We start from the raw sequence: 19,699 nt of genomic DNA on the forward strand, positions 1-19,699 counted from the left end.
GCCTTTGACGGTTCATCGCCCGTGCACTGCACCGCTACCGAACCGTTGCCAGCCGTGAAAAATGGCGCCAGCGAGCGCTGCGTCACTGCGACTGTGCAGGTGGACAGAGCAGTGCAGGTTTACTCACAATTCTCGGTTTCGACAGAGGACAAACCAAAGTTGAGATACAAAGAACGAGACTCACATGCGCGTATTGGGCGGTTCGAGAATACCATCGACAATTGCAAATTGGAAATACAGAAGCTCAAGGAAGAGTGCTTTGTTCGTGCATTCCTCTAACTTGTCGAAAAAGCGAAGTAGAAAGACTCGGCTGCGTCAGTATTAGTAGAACAAATTCCGAATTTCCGGAAGAAGACACCAAAGTGGTCTGATCTGATAGTGCGCCATGCTGTGGTTTTGTGTAACCTCTCCACTCGCGCATACGAGCTTATAAGCGCTACAGGCATTCTCCGGCTGACCAGTCGAAGCACTCTGGAGCGTTTTATGGCCCATCATGTGGAGAAGCTGGCATGACGAAACTCGTGAAGCAAGCGCTGTTAACCGAGCTCACTTCTCTCCCCTCATCGCAAGCCAGGGCGTGCTCGTTAATCGTAGACGAAATGCACGTGAAACAGCGGCTACTTTATCACAAGCAAAGGGTCGCTTTCTTCCGCGAAGCTGACTTTGGTGGGAGCTTTCCTAAAGAAACAACAAATGAACCTGTGGAGGCGAACTCGTTTCTGTGCTTCGTCCTCAACAGCCTTTCACTTTGGTTCAAAATACCCTTGACCTACTTTTTCACAAAAAATTGCAGTGGCCGCGAGCTGCACGCGCTTATATGCGACATGTCCTCAAGGAAGTTGAAGACATAAGATTTTTCGTCGTGCGCATTGTCACCGAAAACCACAAAATCAATGTCTTGGCCTTCCAATTTCTATGCAATTCAAGCCTCAGACAATGCACTGAGCACCCTGGACAACTGAATCGAAAGATTTTTCTAGCATTCGATCACTGCCACTTTATCAAAAACGTGCGATCGCAGTTTTTGTCGCGTGACGCCGGGAAAGGCGGCGAAATAAGGGCGAACGACTTTAAGAGCCTCTACAAAATGCAGCAAGGCAGCCGTAAAGCGAGTTAGAGTTTTGACGACAAAACACGTGTTCCTCGCAAATACTGAAGAAAATCAATATGAAAAGAGCAATTCATGTTTTGCCTCCTGTCGTGTCAGTGCTCTTTCAAAAGCAAATGGGCCACACACGCGACGTTTCGTGGGTATCAGACCGACAATTGTATTTAGTGACACCGTGCACCTCTGGTTCATGCTCATGGACGTGAGCAATTGTACCCAGCACATGCGTCAGAACAATGGCGACTTCAAGCAGCTCGAACCTATAAGCGATGAACGGCTAAACTGGCTTGAAATAAGCTTCCCCGACTACTTGGCCGAGCTTAGAAACCAGTGCCTGGCGAAGAACTTCTTAACTAGTTATGTTTCTATATAGTTATGTTTCTATATAGTTATATAGTTATGTTTCTTAAATAGTTATGTTTCTATATCTGTCTCTCTGAGTTGTTAAATTTTTCTTTTTTTTGTTTTGTTTGTTTGTCGAGTTCGTTGCAACATCTCAATTTTCCTTTGTTTTGCTAATGTTCGCTGTCTGCCAGGCGCTGCCTCTCAAGCCCTTAGTGAGGCTTTGGTAGGCCTGATTTTTGGTGTACGAGAATTCACATGAATAAAAGTACTATCTATCTATCTATCTATCTATCTATCTATCTATCTATCTATCTATCTATCTATCTATCTATCTATCTATCTATCTATCTATCTATCTATCTATCTATCTATCTATCTATCTATCTATCTATCTATCTAACTATCTATCTATCTATCTATCTATCTATCTATCTATCTATCTATCTATCTATCTATCTATCTATCTATCTATCTATCTATCTATCTATCTATCTATCTATCTATCTATCTATCTATCTATCTATCTATCTATCTATCTATCTATCTATCTAACCAAGGAGTTTTACAAAGGCCTGGGGATGGCAATTGCTCGTTCAAATGTTGAGTGCATTCGATATATTCTTGAAGACATCTGCTTTTATTTTGTTTTAACGAAGAAAATGTCGTCTGACCCAATCGAGTCGTTTTTTGGCTGGTCGAGGAACTCAGCAAGCTGCAATGATCATACGAACACCCGAGGTCTTCTCTCAGGTATTAAGAAGACCGGAATTGCGTCGGCGTCGAGTACGAGCAACCTTAATGGTAGCAGAAGGCAACTATTGCTTGTTGACGCTGCCGCAACAGAAAAACACAAGGTAGGGAACCAGAGAGGAATTTCCTGCAAAAGCATGTAGCGAGCTCACAGAGCGACTCAACCGAGAACAGGCTCTGCTTCCTACTCCAGTTGTCGCAGCATTGCCCATGGTCGGCGGCTACCTGGCAAGAGCTAGCTGTACAAGAAAAGATCAAATGTGAGGAGTGCGCCAGCCTTTTAACAAAGCCAACGCCTCGACGCCCTCGGACTCGCTGATAAAGCACCATGGCCGCGGTGGACTCAACTACCTATCTGACAACTTTTAGCAGTCACACATTAGAGAAGTTCATCCAAGTTCTTCTCGGAAGAACAAGGCACATGAATCACCCTTTGGAGAAGTCTGTGAATAATGCCACTGTAATACTCCGTGAGTGCATAGCCTTGATGTGCTCTACGCCGGGGCACCAAGATAACTTACTCAAATTGGTGCTGACAAAAGCTTTTTTTCGCCCACTATTTACAAATATTGCAATGAAGGCGACGGACAAACACGACATGGTTAGAGTGCTCGAAATAAACCTGCTGTCATGAAAGGCCCTCAAACTGTGAGCTGCAAATCACAGCAGGGCGCCTTTGGGTGAAGGGCCTACTTTCCAAAACATGTTTTGTGTTGCTTACTTCTAGTACACATCGTCTTCAAGCGTCAACTGAATCTGCGAATTTATGTTATGGTTCCAAGTCTAACACGAACGCCAGATGTGTCCCCACGTGCACGCGTGCACAAGCAGCGTCGTCGCGTCGTCTGCTCTGGGACTGGATGGATGAATCTATGGATGCTATCAGCATCCCCTTTGAATCGGGGCAGTGCGTAGCACCACCAGGCTGTTGTTGTTATTTTGCCTAATGTCCTACGTATATTTAAAGAGAAGGAAAAAAGAAGCGAACAAAAACGACAAGAAAGCGCGGAATTTCCAACATCAAGTTTTCTTAACCACTATATAGGAACTGTTTTTGCATGTCTCCGTTGTTTGTGATCTCCCTACTTTTCTTCCACCAATTTTCCAATCGCCTCTTCCTAATCTCTATAGCGGACACGTTTGCTTTCCCCCTGCTCTCACTGAACCCAAGTGCTTCCAGAAGGCCACGGGAGTCTAAACTGACTGCCGAGCAGATAGCTTCCCATTCTAATAAAACATGTTCCATCGTTTCCGTAGCTTTACTGCACCATGCACATGCTGCTTCTTCCTTCTTGTACCTCGCTTTACAAGTACGCGTTTTAAGGCATGCTGATCTCGCTTCGAAAAGTAAAGCGCTTCCCTTAGAGTTATCATAAAATATTTCTCTCTTGATTTCGTTTTTTCCTCTTAGGTAGTACTCACAGCAGGCTTCTTTTCTTCTGCCGCCATCCATGAGATTTTCTCAGTCTTTTTTACTTTGCGCTTGACGTTCTTTGTTGTCATGGTACTTATTATACCGGTCGCATATTTGCTGGTAAGCCTCCTAGTTCTTTTCCTCCACTGTGAATCCTTGTTTTTCTTGTACAAATATATTAACACTCTAGCAACCCATTTATTACCTTCCATATTCCTAAGTCATTGTTCAAAACCAATTTTACCCTGTGCTTCTCCCACTTCAAAACTTGCCCAGCTCACATCACCCTGCACAGCTTTATTTGTAGTGTTCGCGTGATAGCCCAAAGCGAGGCGTCCCACAGACCTTTGGTTGCCATGATGTCCTGATTGTACTCCTGACTTCAAGGAAACAACCGCATTTCCAAATGAAAGTCATGGAGCCATTACACCTTTCCACATACCCCGGAGCACCTCGTACCTATTGTATCCCCATAGCACTCTGTGTTTCATTACCGCCGCATTTCTCTTCCCCTCTACTGTTATTTTTTCCTGTGCCTCCAGATATATATGATATATCACCTTCGTTTATCAATACACCAAGGTATTTGTATTATTTTACCCGAGGTGTTTCCGGCCCTGTATTAAAACTGTCCTTTCACTATTTTCATTAGATACTAGGCATTGGCAGGCAGCGCTATCTGGTGCAGAGCGCATGAACTAGACGGTATGGACGGCGCGCTTTGTTCCTCATATAGGAATCTATGGATATGGGGAATCTCAGAGCGCCAATGACTGTGCGTATATTTTCTATTTCCCAGCAGACATTTTTATACCATACAGAAACAAAGTTGCGGGCATCAGTAAAGTCACAACTTATTTATCCAAGCAACGCTTTTCTTTGCCTAATGCCAGAGAGTTCTTAATTATAGTTGAATGTTACTTTAACTATTCTAGTTCTTTTTCTAACTTAAACGTAACTGAAACGTAATTTGATTAATTACGTTTTTTTTCAACCACAATCGTATGCGAAATATCAACCCTATAATAGCTTCCTGGTCAATTCCTTGTCGTCGTCATCATCATCATGAATAAAGGGAAAATCAGACATCCACCTGTTCGTAGCAATTGCTACAAAGGAAACACATACGGGTTCCTCGGAAGAAAAGCCTCACAGTTGAAGAAAAATTTGTCCTGGTCCGGGACTCGAACCCGGGACCACCGCCTTTCCGGGGCAGCCGCTCTACCATCTGAGCTAACCAGGCGGCTAGCAGATGGCAGGGCGAAGTCGAATTTGTCGACAACACGAAGCAAAGGCAAGTGTTTGATGTAGTAGTTCTGCGGAAACCCGCAAGGTGGAGACAAGTAATGACTAAAGGGAAAATCAGACATCCACCTGTTCGTAGCTTTTTCCTTTATCTGATTTATCTGATTATCCTTGTCTGATTTTCCCTTTATTCATTACTTGTCTCCACCTTGCGGGTTTCCGCAGAACTACTACGTCAAAAACTTGCCTTTGCTTCGTGTTGTCGACAAATTCGACATTGTGGGATTGTTCCCCACGTGCGGCAAGTTCTTTTTTAATCCACTTTCATTTCCAGGAACTTATCGCTTCTTTATTTTATTTATTAAGCACAAGATGTTTCTCCAATGTTTTCCTTGGTGTCAGTGTTTGTTGGCTTCTTATGATATGACTTATAAATATAGGGCCCCTCGGTTAACCCGCTTTCTTCTCATTAATTCCTTTACACGAAAGCTCAAACACAAAGCCTTCCCGCTGCTGTTTGGTTCTGTGTGAGGAAAACCATGCACACGGACATGAAAAATCCCTACCAATTAGAGGCTAGCAGCTTAACTGTAAAAATTCTTGAAAAAAAAAACTAACCCCGGTTGCTTTTAAAACTTGCGTTTAGCGTGTTTTGGTGGTGCTTATTTGCGCACTATGTTGACACCAAGTTCAATGAGTGGCGCTACCCTTAACTACTGTGCGTTACCAACACCTGCTAAAACCACTGGTCTTACCTTCACGGGGGAGCGGGAGCCAATCGGTACTTCGAGTGCCACCTCCTCAAGCAGTAGTTCTGAAGGAGCCCCGCGGAGTCTCAGACCAGAGGCGCAGCGTCTCAAACGACTGCGTCTACGTCTTTGACGAGAGATGCAGCGTCTCAACGACAGCGTCTACGAACATTAGCTGTCACGAGAGAAGAATACGAGAACGCTTTCCTTACCATCGTGACACCCTTGGGGTAATGAACAGTATCACCACTGCGCGGTGGTGCTCTCGTAAGGTGTTTACCATTGCAACAGACTGGGATATCTTCGGAGTCAGCCCACAATAACGGTAGAACACGAAACAATGTAGTTAGTTCCCAAGGAAAGGTAAACGCTTTTATATATCTCATACACAGGTTTATGTGGATGCGTCGCGCTTACACTTCCATCATTTGTTTTTCCATCTTCGGAATCTTTCTCCTTGACGATCTACGTAAGCTCTTCTGAATTCATTTCTATTTTTGCTCGCACAACCCGTTATTCACGGCTTTCAGTCAAGTGTACAATCCAGGTCACAGCCAAAGTTACCCCTGCCTGTCAAGGCTAAACTGGCGTTTCCGTCCCGCAGCAACAGGCTCAAACATTTCCCACAGCGATACCAGCATGAAAACAGGTAGAAATACAATAACTCGGTCACTGTGCTCTGTTCACCGGCGGGACCGCCACCTCCCCCATGGGCTGACGCGCACCTTGACAGCTTTTTTGTTTCTGAATACAGGACCATCAAACCTTCTTTCTTAATTCCTCACTTGTCACGAGCTCTCGCACTTCCGTCCGCTACGCTCAATCGAGCCTTGCGCAGAACTAGCAGAGTGCCGACAGTGTAGCCTCTGACAGCCTCTCTCGCGCGCGTGTCTTTCACCCTAGTTTCGGATAAAGAAAGAAGGCGGGACGGGCTGTCTGGAGAGAAAGCTAGAGGTCTCGTGTTCTTGCGCTTCTTCTTCTTCCGGCGCTCGAGCGGCTCATAAAAGTGGGGACCACGTGCTGCAGTGGCTATATATGCTCTCACTTCTTTATCGTCTACTTTTCCCGCCACAGTAGCGCCAGCTATAGAGCCAGGAAAAGCGGCTAGTTTTACGTGGCACTACTGAATGCGTCGTTCGGTCATGTCGTGGTGAAGCTGCAGGAGACGACAGACCAGCTGTGAGCAGCGTGCTTTTGTGATCTTGCAGGACTCTCATCGAGGAACGGTGCTTGCAGGAACCAGCTTCTTTCTCGCTCGGCGTGGCCTACGCACGACGTCGACCGCAATGACTTCGCCTACGCTTTTCTTCTCTGACGACGCCAGCCGCGTGTGGCTGCCGAAGCGCGACCACCGGACCGAAGGTTGGCCGTTGACCGGCAATCCCCTGCCACTCCTCGTTATCACGGCCGCGTACGTGTACTTCGTCAAGGTGGCCGGTCCACGCTGGATGTCCCGGCGCAAGCCGTTCGAGCTGAAGGCCTGCATTCTCCTTTACAACCTGTCAGCAACCCTCCTCAGCGCGTTCTTCGTGTGCCGTTTCGTGAAGCTCGCTTACTGGGACTTGGGCTACACCTTCCTGCAGGGCCTAGACATGATCGACTCTCCAGCCAACCTCGAGATCGTGCACTTGTCTTGGTGGTTTTACATGTTCAAGATCTCCGAGCTCGCCGACACCGTGTTCTTTGTGCTGCGCAAGAAGAATCACCAGGTCAGCGCGCTGCACGTGGTGCACCACGTGATCGTCGCGTGGAACATGTGGCTAGACGTGACCTACGGCGCCCAGTCCCACGAGATGTTCGTCACGTGCCTGAACACGTTTGTGCACGTGTTCATGTACTCGTACTACTTCCTCGCGGCGCTTGGTCCCGCCTACAAGCGTCTGCTCTGGTGGAAGAAGTATATGACCATGATGCAGATCTCGCAGTTTGTCCTCCTGTTCGCGCATGCCGTGGGCTTGGTGTTTGCCAAGGGGAACTACGTTGGCCTTTTCGTGTGGCTTGAGGTGGCGGAAGCGATCCTGTTCTTCGTGTGGTTCGTGGTGTTCTACATTCAAGCTTACTCCAGGAAAAATCTGTAGGTCCATGCACCGTTACATCAGTGAACAAACGAGCTGTTTCTTTTGCTTTAAGCTTCTTGAACTTCAGCTATTCGGGCTGTTTTGAAAGTAAAGAGTGGCTGAGACTTTTCGCAAGTGTGTTAAAGATACTGTTACGGGCTTATATGAATGATCTTTGCATACATTATTGTTTCTGTACCTAGTCACTTGGTGTGCTGTGTTATACCAAATATAGTTTCTTGGTTTAGGTCTTGTTCTTTGGTGAAATTTGATGAATTCGCATGTCTCTTAAAAGCGAAGCTTTCCTTTGCGAGGAGAGAAGCCGCCAGGGGGCCAGAGAGTGCGGACGTGGTTCAAGTCGGCTCGTGGAAAGTTTCTTTGTCTGGTGGAAACTGCCGATTCATAGAAATAAGTTATGTGATCGCCTATCGGAAGTCGCAAGGATCACCTGGAATATAATTTTATGACTGTAAGTGGACTTTTGGATGTTTTACGGCCACATTTAAGTCGACCGCGTCTCCCACCTAGCTAAGGGTAACGTTAGCGTTGAACAAACGCGGCGGCTCGGCGGCAGCCGAAGCCCCCGGCACCCGTTTCGGAACTCCGCTGTGGAGACACGAGGACCATTGAGGTGACCGTAGAGGGTACAGAAATTACCCCCGAAGAATTGAGAACAGCGGATTGAATCACGAAAGTGGGAAAACATGTCAAGGAGCTGCAGGAACTTGCGAAAGGCGAACGGCGAGAAAGCCAAAACAACGGCGAGTGGACGGAACGCGGAACTGCGTTCAGGGAAGGCAAGAAGGCGGCAGCGGCGAACGCCGCTTATAAGAAGCTGGGGCAGAAGATCGCGGAGCTTTCAATTGCGTCGCACCTTCCGCAATTCCCGGCGAACGACTACAAGATCATCCTTCGGCCGAAGAACGGGCTGGCGCTCGCAAAAGTTCCGACTACCAGGCTGCGTGCGGCGGTGCGCATGGCAGCGCAAATCCCGTGGGTTAAGGGACAAGAAAAGGACGTGCGTATTGTTAACGACAAGCAAGGCACCCTGATTTTCAGCACCCCAGACATGGATACTGTCTGGAAGGTGACCAAGATTAAGTCTATCACGATCGAAGACAAGGACTACGATGTCACGGTGTACCTTGCGCCGCACGAAGACAACGGGCGGCATGTGGTGCACGGAATCGACCCGAGATTGATTAAAGAGGAACTGACAGAGGTCTTCGGTAACCCGAGGAACCCACCAATACCTGGCGTCAGGAAGATGGGCAACTCCAGCTCGGCAATCGTCACCTTCAAAAACGAGACAGTGCCGAGGTGGATGTACTCTTATTGCGTACCTCTGAAGTGTGTGCTCTACAAGAAACGCTACGAGGTGTGCCACCAATGTGGTGAGCTAGGACACAGATCGGACGTATGTGTCAGCGAAGTTCAATGTCGGGGATGCGGAATGACGTCTCCACCTGAGGATCACGTTTGTGAGCCCAAGTGTACGTTGTGCGGCAAAGGTCATTTGACGGCGGACCGGAAATGCAAGGAAGCTTTCAGGAAGGATGTGATACAGAAGAGGCAATGGGAGGCCAAGCTGCGGTTGGAGGAGGATGAGCGTAAGGTGAAGGAGGCCGAAGTAGGAAGGAGCAGATGGGAAAAGAATCAAGGCAGATCCAGGAGTCCGTCAAGACAGCGGAGCATGTCCAGAGGGAAGTCGATATCCTTTCCGCGACTGCCGCAGCGGCAGGAAGGGCAGAAGCAACAGAAGGCCGGGCCCGGGAATGCGGGGACCTCCGACAGCGCCGTCGTCAACAATCCAGCGATATCCACGTCTCCGAACAGAAAGGTGGGTTGAGCAGGCAGGGCCTCCCAGGATAAACGCGATGAGGAAATGTTTCAGACTAAGGAAGAGAATCGCATGCTTAAAGAACAGCTAACCACGATGAATAGGCAAATTGAGGAGCTTAAAATAGCCCTTAAGCCTAATGCAGCACATGTTAAAAGAACCGCAAGTGTCGAAAAAGCCAAATATAGAAGGATCAGAGGAGCAGATAGCGTCTCCGCCCCCTGCTAAAAAAGAGGGCGAAGGAAATGGAGAAGCCCATGATAGATAAGGGCATAGAGACAGCGATAAACATTAAAATAGTGAAACTGGAGCAAAAATTTGAGACAAAATCAGGTCAGGACGATGAATGGCGCAAGGCCTTCGAGGAACGCATGTTGGGGATGTTCCAAAATCTGACATAGCAGTTGCATCAGCGAGATAACAATCTCACAGAGCGACTGCATCAGAGGGATAATAAACTCACTGAAGAACTTAAGGCGGAATTTGTGAAGAGGGACCGGGCATATGAACAGCTCACCCAGCAAGTATTAGGAAATCAGATTATTCAGCTAGTTGGCAGTCATGGCTCACAGATCCAGTAAGAACACCGTTTGGCAATGGAACTGTAGAGGCTTCACGTGCAAGCGTGTGGTCCTACAGGAATTCCTGAGGAACGGAGATCGACCGGAGCTAATAGCACTACAGGAATGCGGCAGAAAGGCAAAATTGTCGGGGTATAAATCCTATGTAGGCGAAGGCGAAAGCACGCAGGTGGCCACCCTAATCAGGCGAAACGTCACAGCGGTGCAGCATGACACCGGGAGTGCACAAATCGACCACGTCGTCGTAGAACTGATACCGCGAAGAAAGAGAGACGGTAGCCTGTTTGTATTAAATATCTACAGCTCTCCCAGACAAAGAAAACGCGACTTCGGGGATCTCTTCGTGACGACGCGACGTAAAATTAAGAACAACCCGCTGTTGATCGTGGGGGACTTTAACGCTCGCCACGCGGCATGGGGATATAATCAGACTTCGATCAAAGGTAGGAAATTGTGGGACGACATACAAACTCATAATCTGGATTTAATAACCGACCCGACGCAGCCTACGAGGAAGGGAAATAGTGTCGCGTGTGATACGACACCCGACCTCACCTTGACGGGGAGCGGCACTAAAGCCACGTGGGGCAATACAAACGAAGACTTGGGCAGCGATCACAAGATCATAGAAGTGGTGGTAGAAGGAGGCCCGAAAACCTCCCCGAAAAGGGGGGGGGGGGAGAAGCCGTAAATTGGGACTTTTTCAGGGCACACAGGGAAGACCTGGCTCCCATCTCTAATATTGCGGAGTGGAGCGATGGCGTAGTGCGCACTGTTAAAGAGGCCCCCGAAGCGGGGGAAACTGAGGGGGACAACGAAGCGGTAGACAGGAGATTAGTTAACCTCTGGAGGAAAAAGAAAAGGCTGGAGGACCGACTTCGACAGAAGAGATGGGATCGAAAGATCAGGAAACAGATAGCGGCTTTAAACAAGGAAATTGAAGAGCACGCAATCACGCTCACGAAGCAAAATTGGGGGAACGTCTGCGATCAGATGGAGAGGAATATGAGTACCGCGGGGACGTGGTGACTGCGCCACCTCTTAGATCCGGATAGCACAAAGTCAGCGTCCAAACAACAGCTGGAACGAATGGCGCATCAATTTGATGGCACTAAGAAGGAACTCTTAGAAGAAGTTAGGAATGGGTACATCCATCCCGCCGGACTTGAAACCCTCCCGGACTACGGAGGGGGAGAGAATTCGGAATTAGACGCCCCGATCACCCTGGCTGAGGTCAGAGTGGAGATTATTCGGCTAAGGACTAAGTCAGCGGCAGGGCCGTGCAGAGTAAGCAACAAAATGCTCCGTAATTTAGACGACAGCTCAATCACCAACCTCGCAACTTACATGCAGGAGTGCTGGGAGAAGGGAACTATACCGCAGGAGTGGAAACTCGCCAACCTCATTTTCATTCCAAGCCGGGTAAAAAACTGGGCCTCGAGAACCTCAGGTCTATATCGCTCACCTCCTGCGTGGGTAAGCTTATGCAGCCCGTCGTTCAGACGCGGCTCAATAGGTACATGGAGGAAAATGGACTGTATCCGGACACCATGATCGGTTTTCGACCAAAGTTGTCGGCATGCGACGTGATGCTGCAGCTCAAATACCAAATTATAGACAAGCAAACGCGAGACACGAAAGTGATCGTGGGGTTAGATGTGGTAAAGGCATTCGACAACGTGAGGCACGTGTCCATCTTGGAGTATTTGAACTCACTGAATGGCGGGAAGAGAGTGTACGATTACATCAAGGACTTTCTTACCAACAGGAAAGCCACTCTCACGATAGGGGAAGAATCTATAAAGAACATTGACGTGTATAACGTGGGACGCCGCAGGGCTCGGTTTTATCACCTACCCTCTTCAACATTGCAATGTTGAAACTCCCCGACCGGTTGGGGGAAATTGAGAATCTAAACCACACCATATACGCGGTTGACTTAACACTATGGATAAACAAGGGCAGTGATGGGCAAATTGAAAGCTCCCTGCAAATCGCAATTGACATCATCGAGGAGTACCTGAAACCCAAAGGACTTAAATGTTCGGCCGAAAAGTCGTAAGTGCTGCTCCTGATGCCCCCCCGGAAAACGGCGGCTTCACCAAAGGCGCGAAGCGGGCATTCACCTGTACGTCAACGGTGCCGAGATCCCCGCGGTCGACAGTATCCGCGTCCTCGGGCTGAGGATTCAGGCACACCGGAAGAATTATGAAGCGCTTGCTAGGTTAAAGCCAGTTCAAATCAAACGTGTCGTCTTATCAGACGAATAGCGAACAGGCACGCTGGGATGAAGGAGGCGAATCCCCTGAGGCTAGCACAAGCCTTTGTAATAAGCAGGATAGCGTACGTGGCACCCTACCTCAAACTTAGTTGTGTAGAACGGAACAAGCTGGAAATAATTATTAGGAAAAGTGTCAAGATCGCACTCGGACTCTCCCCGAACACGCCCACCGACAAACTTATGAAGCTGGTTGTGTCGAACACTCTCGAGGAACTGATTGAGGCTGCCGTTACCGCGCAGCACCAAAGGCTACTTGGATCTAAAACAGGGAGGACAATTTTAGAGAAATTAGGGTACGAGCCCAAACAGGAGCAAGTGCGTTCAAGAGACATACCCAGACAGATCAGGTACAAGATAAATATACCTACGCTACCCAGAAACATGAACCCTGCCTTTCACGACGGCAGACGTAAAGACAGGGCAGAGGCATTACAATCTAGGTACACTGGTCGACAGGACGTCCTATATACGGACGCTGCAGAATATGACAGCAAAGCGGCACACGCGTCCGTGGCGGTTACAGAAGATGGAACACCGGTGGCGGGCTGCACATTCAGTGGCGTCGAGACGGTTGAAGCTGAGGAAGTAGCCATAGCCTTAGACCTAAGCCAAAGAAGGGTAAATGGAATCATCAGTGACTCCGAAAACGCTGTGAGAAATTACGGATCGGGGAGGGTGACGGAGACTGCCATCCGTATATTAAACAGGGAAGGAGGACCCAGGCAGCTTGTTCTGCTCGTTTGGGCACCACCTCACCAGTGATATAGACGGAACGAGGACGCTCATTCGGTCGCCCGAGGTCTCACTTGCCGGTCGACCCCCGGAAGCTTCCAAACCACCGAAACTATAAACAGAAAAGAGGATATGCGCGCATACCAGGAAATCACAGCACACTATAGACTAAATCGACAAATTTACCCGGGAGCGGACAGAACGCTGAGTAAGACAGATGGAGTTATGTGAAGGAAAAAACAGGCGGGGCTTTTTTTTCCAAACCCCCTCCTCTACAGCAAGTGGCATCCAGGAGTATTCAGGTCAAAGTGCAAATTCTGTGATGAGGCAGCAAATCTGGTTCACATGGTGTGTACATGTCCGGCTAAGCATGATAGCTCGCGCACCCTAGAATCCTGGGAGGCTCTGCTCCGCAGCCCAGACCCCAACGTCCAGCAGGACATCATCGGTCAAGCCCTTGTTGCTGCTGTGTCTCAAGGTATTCCGGTCGACGGCTAGGGGCGAAGGGGGAGAAGCATTTCTCTCCTGGCGTTCATTGACTGGTGTTTTAAATAAAGTTGTTTGTTCTCCTCCTTCCTTTGCGAATCCCGCCGCGTTTCATGACCGTGGGTGCGGCCTGGCTGTTCTCTTACCAAATAAGCCAACCAATGACAGCGGAGCACGCGCCGCTGGGTTCCTTGCACCACCGCCAGATGGCACTCGCGTCCACCCATTCGAGGCAGCGGCGGCGCCGGCTGGGTGGGGGAAAGAAAAAAGTGTCCAACCATTATACGATACACCCTAATGGGAAATTTGAGCGCAGCTAAATACGTGTTTCTTTTCGCCATATATTGAGGCAAAGAATTTGAGACCGAAATTGCCGTACCGACTGGCAACGTCAACCCCTTCGCAGAGGGAGGGGCAATATGGGAACGCTAGCATTGTGAGCGAGCGGCATCGGAGACAGCTGCGGAAGAAGACGATGACGAACGCTCGAGCTGTGGCACGAGCGCATTCGCGCGGTTACGCCGAGGGACGCCGACGCTCAACCCAGGAATGGGCGTCTAAGAGCTGCGCTCTAAAGAAAGGAGCCAGAAAGCTCGCCTTCGCGTATCCACGGGCGCACGTTAATGTGGAAGTAAAGGGTTCTTGCAGATAGAATGTATTCGAATTGCTTTGTATGTATGCGCATACTGCCTCTGAAAGCATGTTGCGTTGAAGGCGTCAGTGGTGCGCGGTAGTAGTTAGCCACTCTGCTTAACAAAATGCTCTGTATTCACCTTTCTCACGGCGATCCCGTGTGCGCTGTCATATTTAATCACGTGGTGACGCGTCCATTGCTTGCCTCAGCTTCCTCCATGGCCTCCGTTGCTTCCCTGTTTACAATGGATGTGTATGACACTGATGCGGCTCAGCAAACCACTGTTTCAGGAGATATTGTAGACGGTGACTGGGTAGATTACATCAAGCTTTGGTCACAGCTTCAGAGAAAATGTAAAAGCGGTTTAGGAGTGATTAAGCCATGTCCAAACGGCGCGAGCAGCGTATATGGTGCCAGCTTTCCAAGCTATCCAAACTTTCCGCTTATGAATTGAATCAGGATTAGCGTGTTGTGCTTTTCGTTATTTATTTGGAAAATACTTTGAAGCAGCGGCTTGTCACATTTATGACTCAGTAAAGTTCCTCGGCGCGGTCGTTATTTTATTATTTTCTCCCTAATCGCTCGCAGGTGTGCACAGTTCCAATACAGTTTTTCTTACTGTGCACAAGGCTTGAAACGTAGCTGTTCTATACATTATAATACCGTGTAGCAACGATGAATTATCGCTAGTAACTCGCTTACTCTTGTGGACCGCCGCGAAACATCCAGCTTCGACTATTCTTGTGCTGTCAGTGTTCCCTCTCTCTCTCTCTCTATATATATATATATATATATATATATATATATATATATATATATATATATATATATATATATATATATATATCTGCGGTGTATATATATGTATATATATACACCGCAGATACGTCGGCAGGATGAAAGAAAAGAGGACAAAGATGATCGTAGACGCTGGCTGCTGCGTGTTGTTGATGGTCAGCCATCTTAACTACTCTGACTCAGCCTGTATATATTGTCACAGCCTAGTAGGAGACGGGAAAGCCGGTGTCGAGGACGCGTAAAAGCACTTTATGAGTACGCCTCCTCCCTCCCCTTCCTATTCCCCATTATAGGCCTTCGCGCCATCCCTTAATAAATACATTTTGTCATCATCATCATCAGCGCAGTCAACGCAACGTTACTCGCGCGCTACTTCAGCGTCGTTTTCATTGCCTGGCACATACCCTCGGCGGCCATAGAGGATGTGGCATTTGCCCCTCCTTTGGAAAGGAGGCATCGTCCCGATGCACCAACGTCCGAAGGCTGTGCACAGAAGATGCAAAGTTGAGGTCATGAGGAAAAGTATGGCTTCATACGAAGCACGTGCACAACCTCGGGCAGATGCCGCCGGCGTTTGGAGCAGTTATGGCTGTGGGGGACCACTTCATCATTCACATCGCTGATGCGGCGCAGAACTGTATACGGGCTGAAGTATCTTCGCAGGAGCTTCTCAGACAGCCCCGCCGACGAATCGGAGTCAAGACCCCCACCTGGTCACCGACGTTGTATGTGATGGGTCTGTGCCGAATATTGTAGTGTCGGGCATCGTATTCCTGTTGTTCTTGAATTCGAAAACGCGCAAGCTGCCTGGCTTCCTCTGCGCGTTGTGTAAACTCCTCGGCACCCAGTCTCTTCGTCACCCCACTCGCGTGGCAGCATTGCGTGCAACATTGTTGTCACTTCCCGGCCGTAAACGAAGTTCAAAGGCGTCAGGCGTGTTGTCTCTTGGCGCGCCGTATTATACACAAATGTAACGTATGGTAAAATATCGTTCCAGCTCTAGTGCTCGACTTCGATGTACATACTCATCATGTCTGCCAGAGTCTTATTCAAACGTTCTGTCAGCCCATCGGTTTGGGGATGATAAGCCGTGGCCTTTCGGTGAGTGGTACCACTTAATCGCAAGACGATGTCCAGAAGCGCAGCCGTGAACGCAGATCCTCTGTCTGTTATGACCACTGCGGGAGCGCCATGCCTTAGGACGACGGCTTCGATGAAAAATCGCGCTGCTTCGGCTGCTGTTCCACGTTGAATAGCACCTGTTTCGGCGTATCATGTAAGGTAACCTGTGACGACGATTATCCATCTATTTCCGGCAGTAGACAGTGGAAACGGACCTAACAGGTCCATGCCAATTTGTTCGAACGGCGCTTGCGGTATCTGTACAGGATGCAGCAGTCCAGCTGGTTTGCCGGGTGGGGCTTTGCGGCGCTCGCAATCCAGACATGTCTGTGTGTAACGTTTCACGATCGACGCAAGCCTCGGCCAATAGTACTTTAGCCTAATCCTTGCCAATGTGCGGGTGTAACCCAAATGACCAGCGGTCGGCTCGTTGTGACAGGCATGTAGGACTTTGTCGCGAAGAGATGCAGGAATGACGAGTAAGTAGCTGCTGCCACTAGATGAAAAGTTTTTTTTTTATAGAGAACGTCGTGGCGCAAGCAAAACGAAGGCAGCCCCCTCGCGAATAACCTCGGCATGCTGCTTGTTTTTCCCTCCAAGGAATCGAAAAGAGGAACCAGTTCTGCGTCCTCGCGTTGGTGGCGTGAAATGGCGACACTATCTACCACGCCTAGAAAAGCCGCATCATCATCGTCGTGCGCTGCAGTCTCAACAGGAGACCGAGAAAGGCAGTCAGCGTCGGTGTGTCGTTTCTCTGATTTGTAGACAACCGTGAAGTCGAACTCTTAGAGCCGAAGACTCCAGCGCGCAAGCCGACCAGCTGGATCTTTTAAATTAGCCAGCCAGCAAAGTGCATGATGATCACTGAAAACGGTGAAACACCGACCATACAAATATGACCGAAATTTCAGGACGGTCCACACCAGTGCGAGACATTCTTTTTCTGTAGTGGAATAGTTAGCCTCCGTCCTTGATGCGTCCTGCTGGCGTAAGCAATCACTCTTTCAGTGCCGTCCTGCCGCTGTACAAGCACCGCGCCAAGGCCGACATTACTAGCGTCGGTATGAAGAATCGTAGGAGCGTCGTCATCAAAGTGTGCGAGCACGGGAGGCGTCTGCAGCCGTTGCCATAGGTCGTGAAATTAAACCCTCTCAAAACTAGTTAACAATGGTAAAGTATTCTCTCAAAACTGTTTTTATTCATTCTGTGAGAATATGTTTACAAATAACACTTGAAGAAAAGAAGAGCAAATTTTGTTTTCTGAATATTTGTTGATATCTCACAGCAGGTAGATAAATGTGGCGTCATGAAATTCAAGTTTCTTTTCTTATTTCGCAAACCAATTCCTATGTACGTGGCATTATAATGAATGGAATTTTATTTATTTATTTATTTATTTATTTATTTATTTATTTATTTATTTATTTATTTATTTATTTATTTATTTATTTATTTATTTATTTATTTATTTATTTATTTATTTATTTATTTATTTATTACATACTGCCAACTGCCTCTTGGCAGTCCAGGCAGGAGTGAGTGTATACAAAGTGTATGGTCTTTCGTGGTCCGGCGGGGTGCCGGAAACCCTTCGCCACATTGCGATATCGGGTGTCCTAGTCCTGCAGAACCCGACAATCAAGAAAATAAAGCCGGATTAAGAAGAACTGAATACAGTCACACAGAAAATGACCGTGAACAGTCGTGTGAGGCCACGCTCACGGTCCCGGACTTTGAAAACGAGCAAAAGCTGGTGAACCGGGCCAGGGAAGCAGGAAAGGCCAATGACTACCTTAACTGAGAAGGACACCCGCTTTGGGTGAAGTAAGAAGCACTCTTTGTCACTGATTGAGATCTTTAAACGGTTACTCCTTCTCTCTCTTTCTGACCTGTTTCGATACCAGATAAGTTCTTAAACCTTCCTAACGAAATAAATCTCGTTGACACAGATGATGAATTAATAAGCCCTAATAACTCCGCAGCAGCCCTAAATAAGTTCTTCACGTCGGTATTTCACGTCCCTAATCCCTGCACTATGGAACCTTTACCTAGCTTCTCGGCAAAAACAATGCCTAAAGTGCAACTAAACCCGGTTGGCATATCTAATCTAATTCGCTCTCTTAAGATATCATCCTCAGCTGGCTACACCAAATTACTTAAAAGTACTATAACTCTTTCTACAAAATTTTTGTACCTTATATTTAATCAATCCTTAAACACAGGAAACGTTCCCGACGATTGGAAAAAAGCGAAGGTAATTCCCATTTTCAAAACAGGAAGGCGCGATAACCCTACCAATTACCGTCCGATCTCTCTAACCAGTGTCCCATCTAAGCTTCTTGAGCACATTATAGCATCTAACCTAATGGATTACCTAGAATCAATCAAATTTTTTTACCCTTTACAACACGGTTTTCGAAAATGTTTGTCTTGCGAAACTCAACTTGCCGAATTTACCCACGACCTACTACTACTCATGGACGATCACCTTCAAATAGATGCATTTTTTCTACATTTTTCTAAGGCCTTTGACCGTGTGTCTTGCAACCATCTCCTTGCAAAATTATCCTCTCTCGGTATCCGCCCCGAGATTATCAAATGGATTGAAAATTTTTCAACAGAACGCGTTCAGTTTACGTATGCTAACAATTTTCAGTCAACCCTTACCAGTGTAACTTCCGGGGTTCCCCAAGGCGCAGGTTTATCTCCTCTATTGTTTTTGACTTACATAAATGACCTTCTCGCTAACATATCAACGAAGCTGCGGCTTTTCGCAGATGATTGCGTTCTTTATAACCCCCTTCATACATCTAACGACACAATCGCCCTACAACACGACCTTGATACTATCGCTTCTTGGTACGAAAAATGGCACGTGCCTCTTACCTCACTAAATGCAAGGTAATATCTTTCACTCGCAAACACACCACCGTACACCACACTTATCGCATTAACTCTGTTCCTGTTGACCACACGTGTACTTACAAATATCTAGGAGTTCATATGACGCCATCACTTTCATGGGTGAAACTATATATATCCAAACAATTCGTTGCGAAGCTTCACGCACACTAGGGTATTTACGACGTAACTTAAAATCTGCATCGTCTGAAATAAAAAAAACTAGCATATTTAACGTATGTGCGACCCAAACTTGAGTACGCATCATCTATCTGGCATCCCTCACAAGCTTATCTTGCCGATGACTTAGAAGCCATACAAAACCGCGCTGCTCGCTTCATTACGTCACAATATTCAAGACATATCAGCGTAACCACCTTAAAACAAACTTTGTCTCTCCCATTGCTTGCTTCACGGCACGTAACTTCTTGTCTTTGCCTTCTTCACACTTTCTTTTACTTCACCCATTCAGGACACGCCCTCTTAAAACGCCCGTTCAGAACATCATCCCGTTTATCTCATACTCGCCCCTTGGCGGCGATAAAGTGCCGGACGACGGCGATGAGCAGCTCATTCTTCCCCCATGCCATAACACTTTGGAACGCACTCCTGGATGACATTGTTTCGTGCAGTGACCGCAAAACATTTCGCGAAAA

At 47.7% G+C, this 19,699-nt stretch overlaps 1 protein-coding gene, 1 long non-coding RNA gene and 1 other non-coding gene across 3 annotated transcripts in view; 1 reads left to right on the top strand and 2 right to left on the bottom strand.

Annotated features, from left to right (window-relative positions):
* Positions 1–19,699, bottom strand: part of LOC139057431 (uncharacterized) — a 327,910-nt gene that overhangs the window by 134,110 nt on the left and 174,101 nt on the right. The gene's annotated exons all lie outside the window — the stretch shown is intronic.
* On the bottom strand, positions 4,786–4,860 carry TRNAS-GGA (transfer RNA serine (anticodon GGA)). The gene has a single exon. It is a non-coding gene; the product is annotated as a tRNA-Ser (tRNA).
* LOC135898852 (very long chain fatty acid elongase 7-like) lies at positions 6,607–7,915 on the top strand. The gene has a single exon (XM_065428016.2). It carries the CDS (start codon positions 6,898–6,900, stop codon positions 7,687–7,689), a length of 792 nt encoding a protein of 263 aa, XP_065284088.2. The 5' UTR covers positions 6,607–6,897; the 3' UTR covers positions 7,690–7,915.

This window comes from Dermacentor albipictus, chromosome 3 (assembly GCF_038994185.2).
Source record: "Dermacentor albipictus isolate Rhodes 1998 colony chromosome 3, USDA_Dalb.pri_finalv2, whole genome shotgun sequence".
NCBI classification, from domain to species: domain Eukaryota; kingdom Metazoa; phylum Arthropoda; class Arachnida; order Ixodida; family Ixodidae; genus Dermacentor; species Dermacentor albipictus.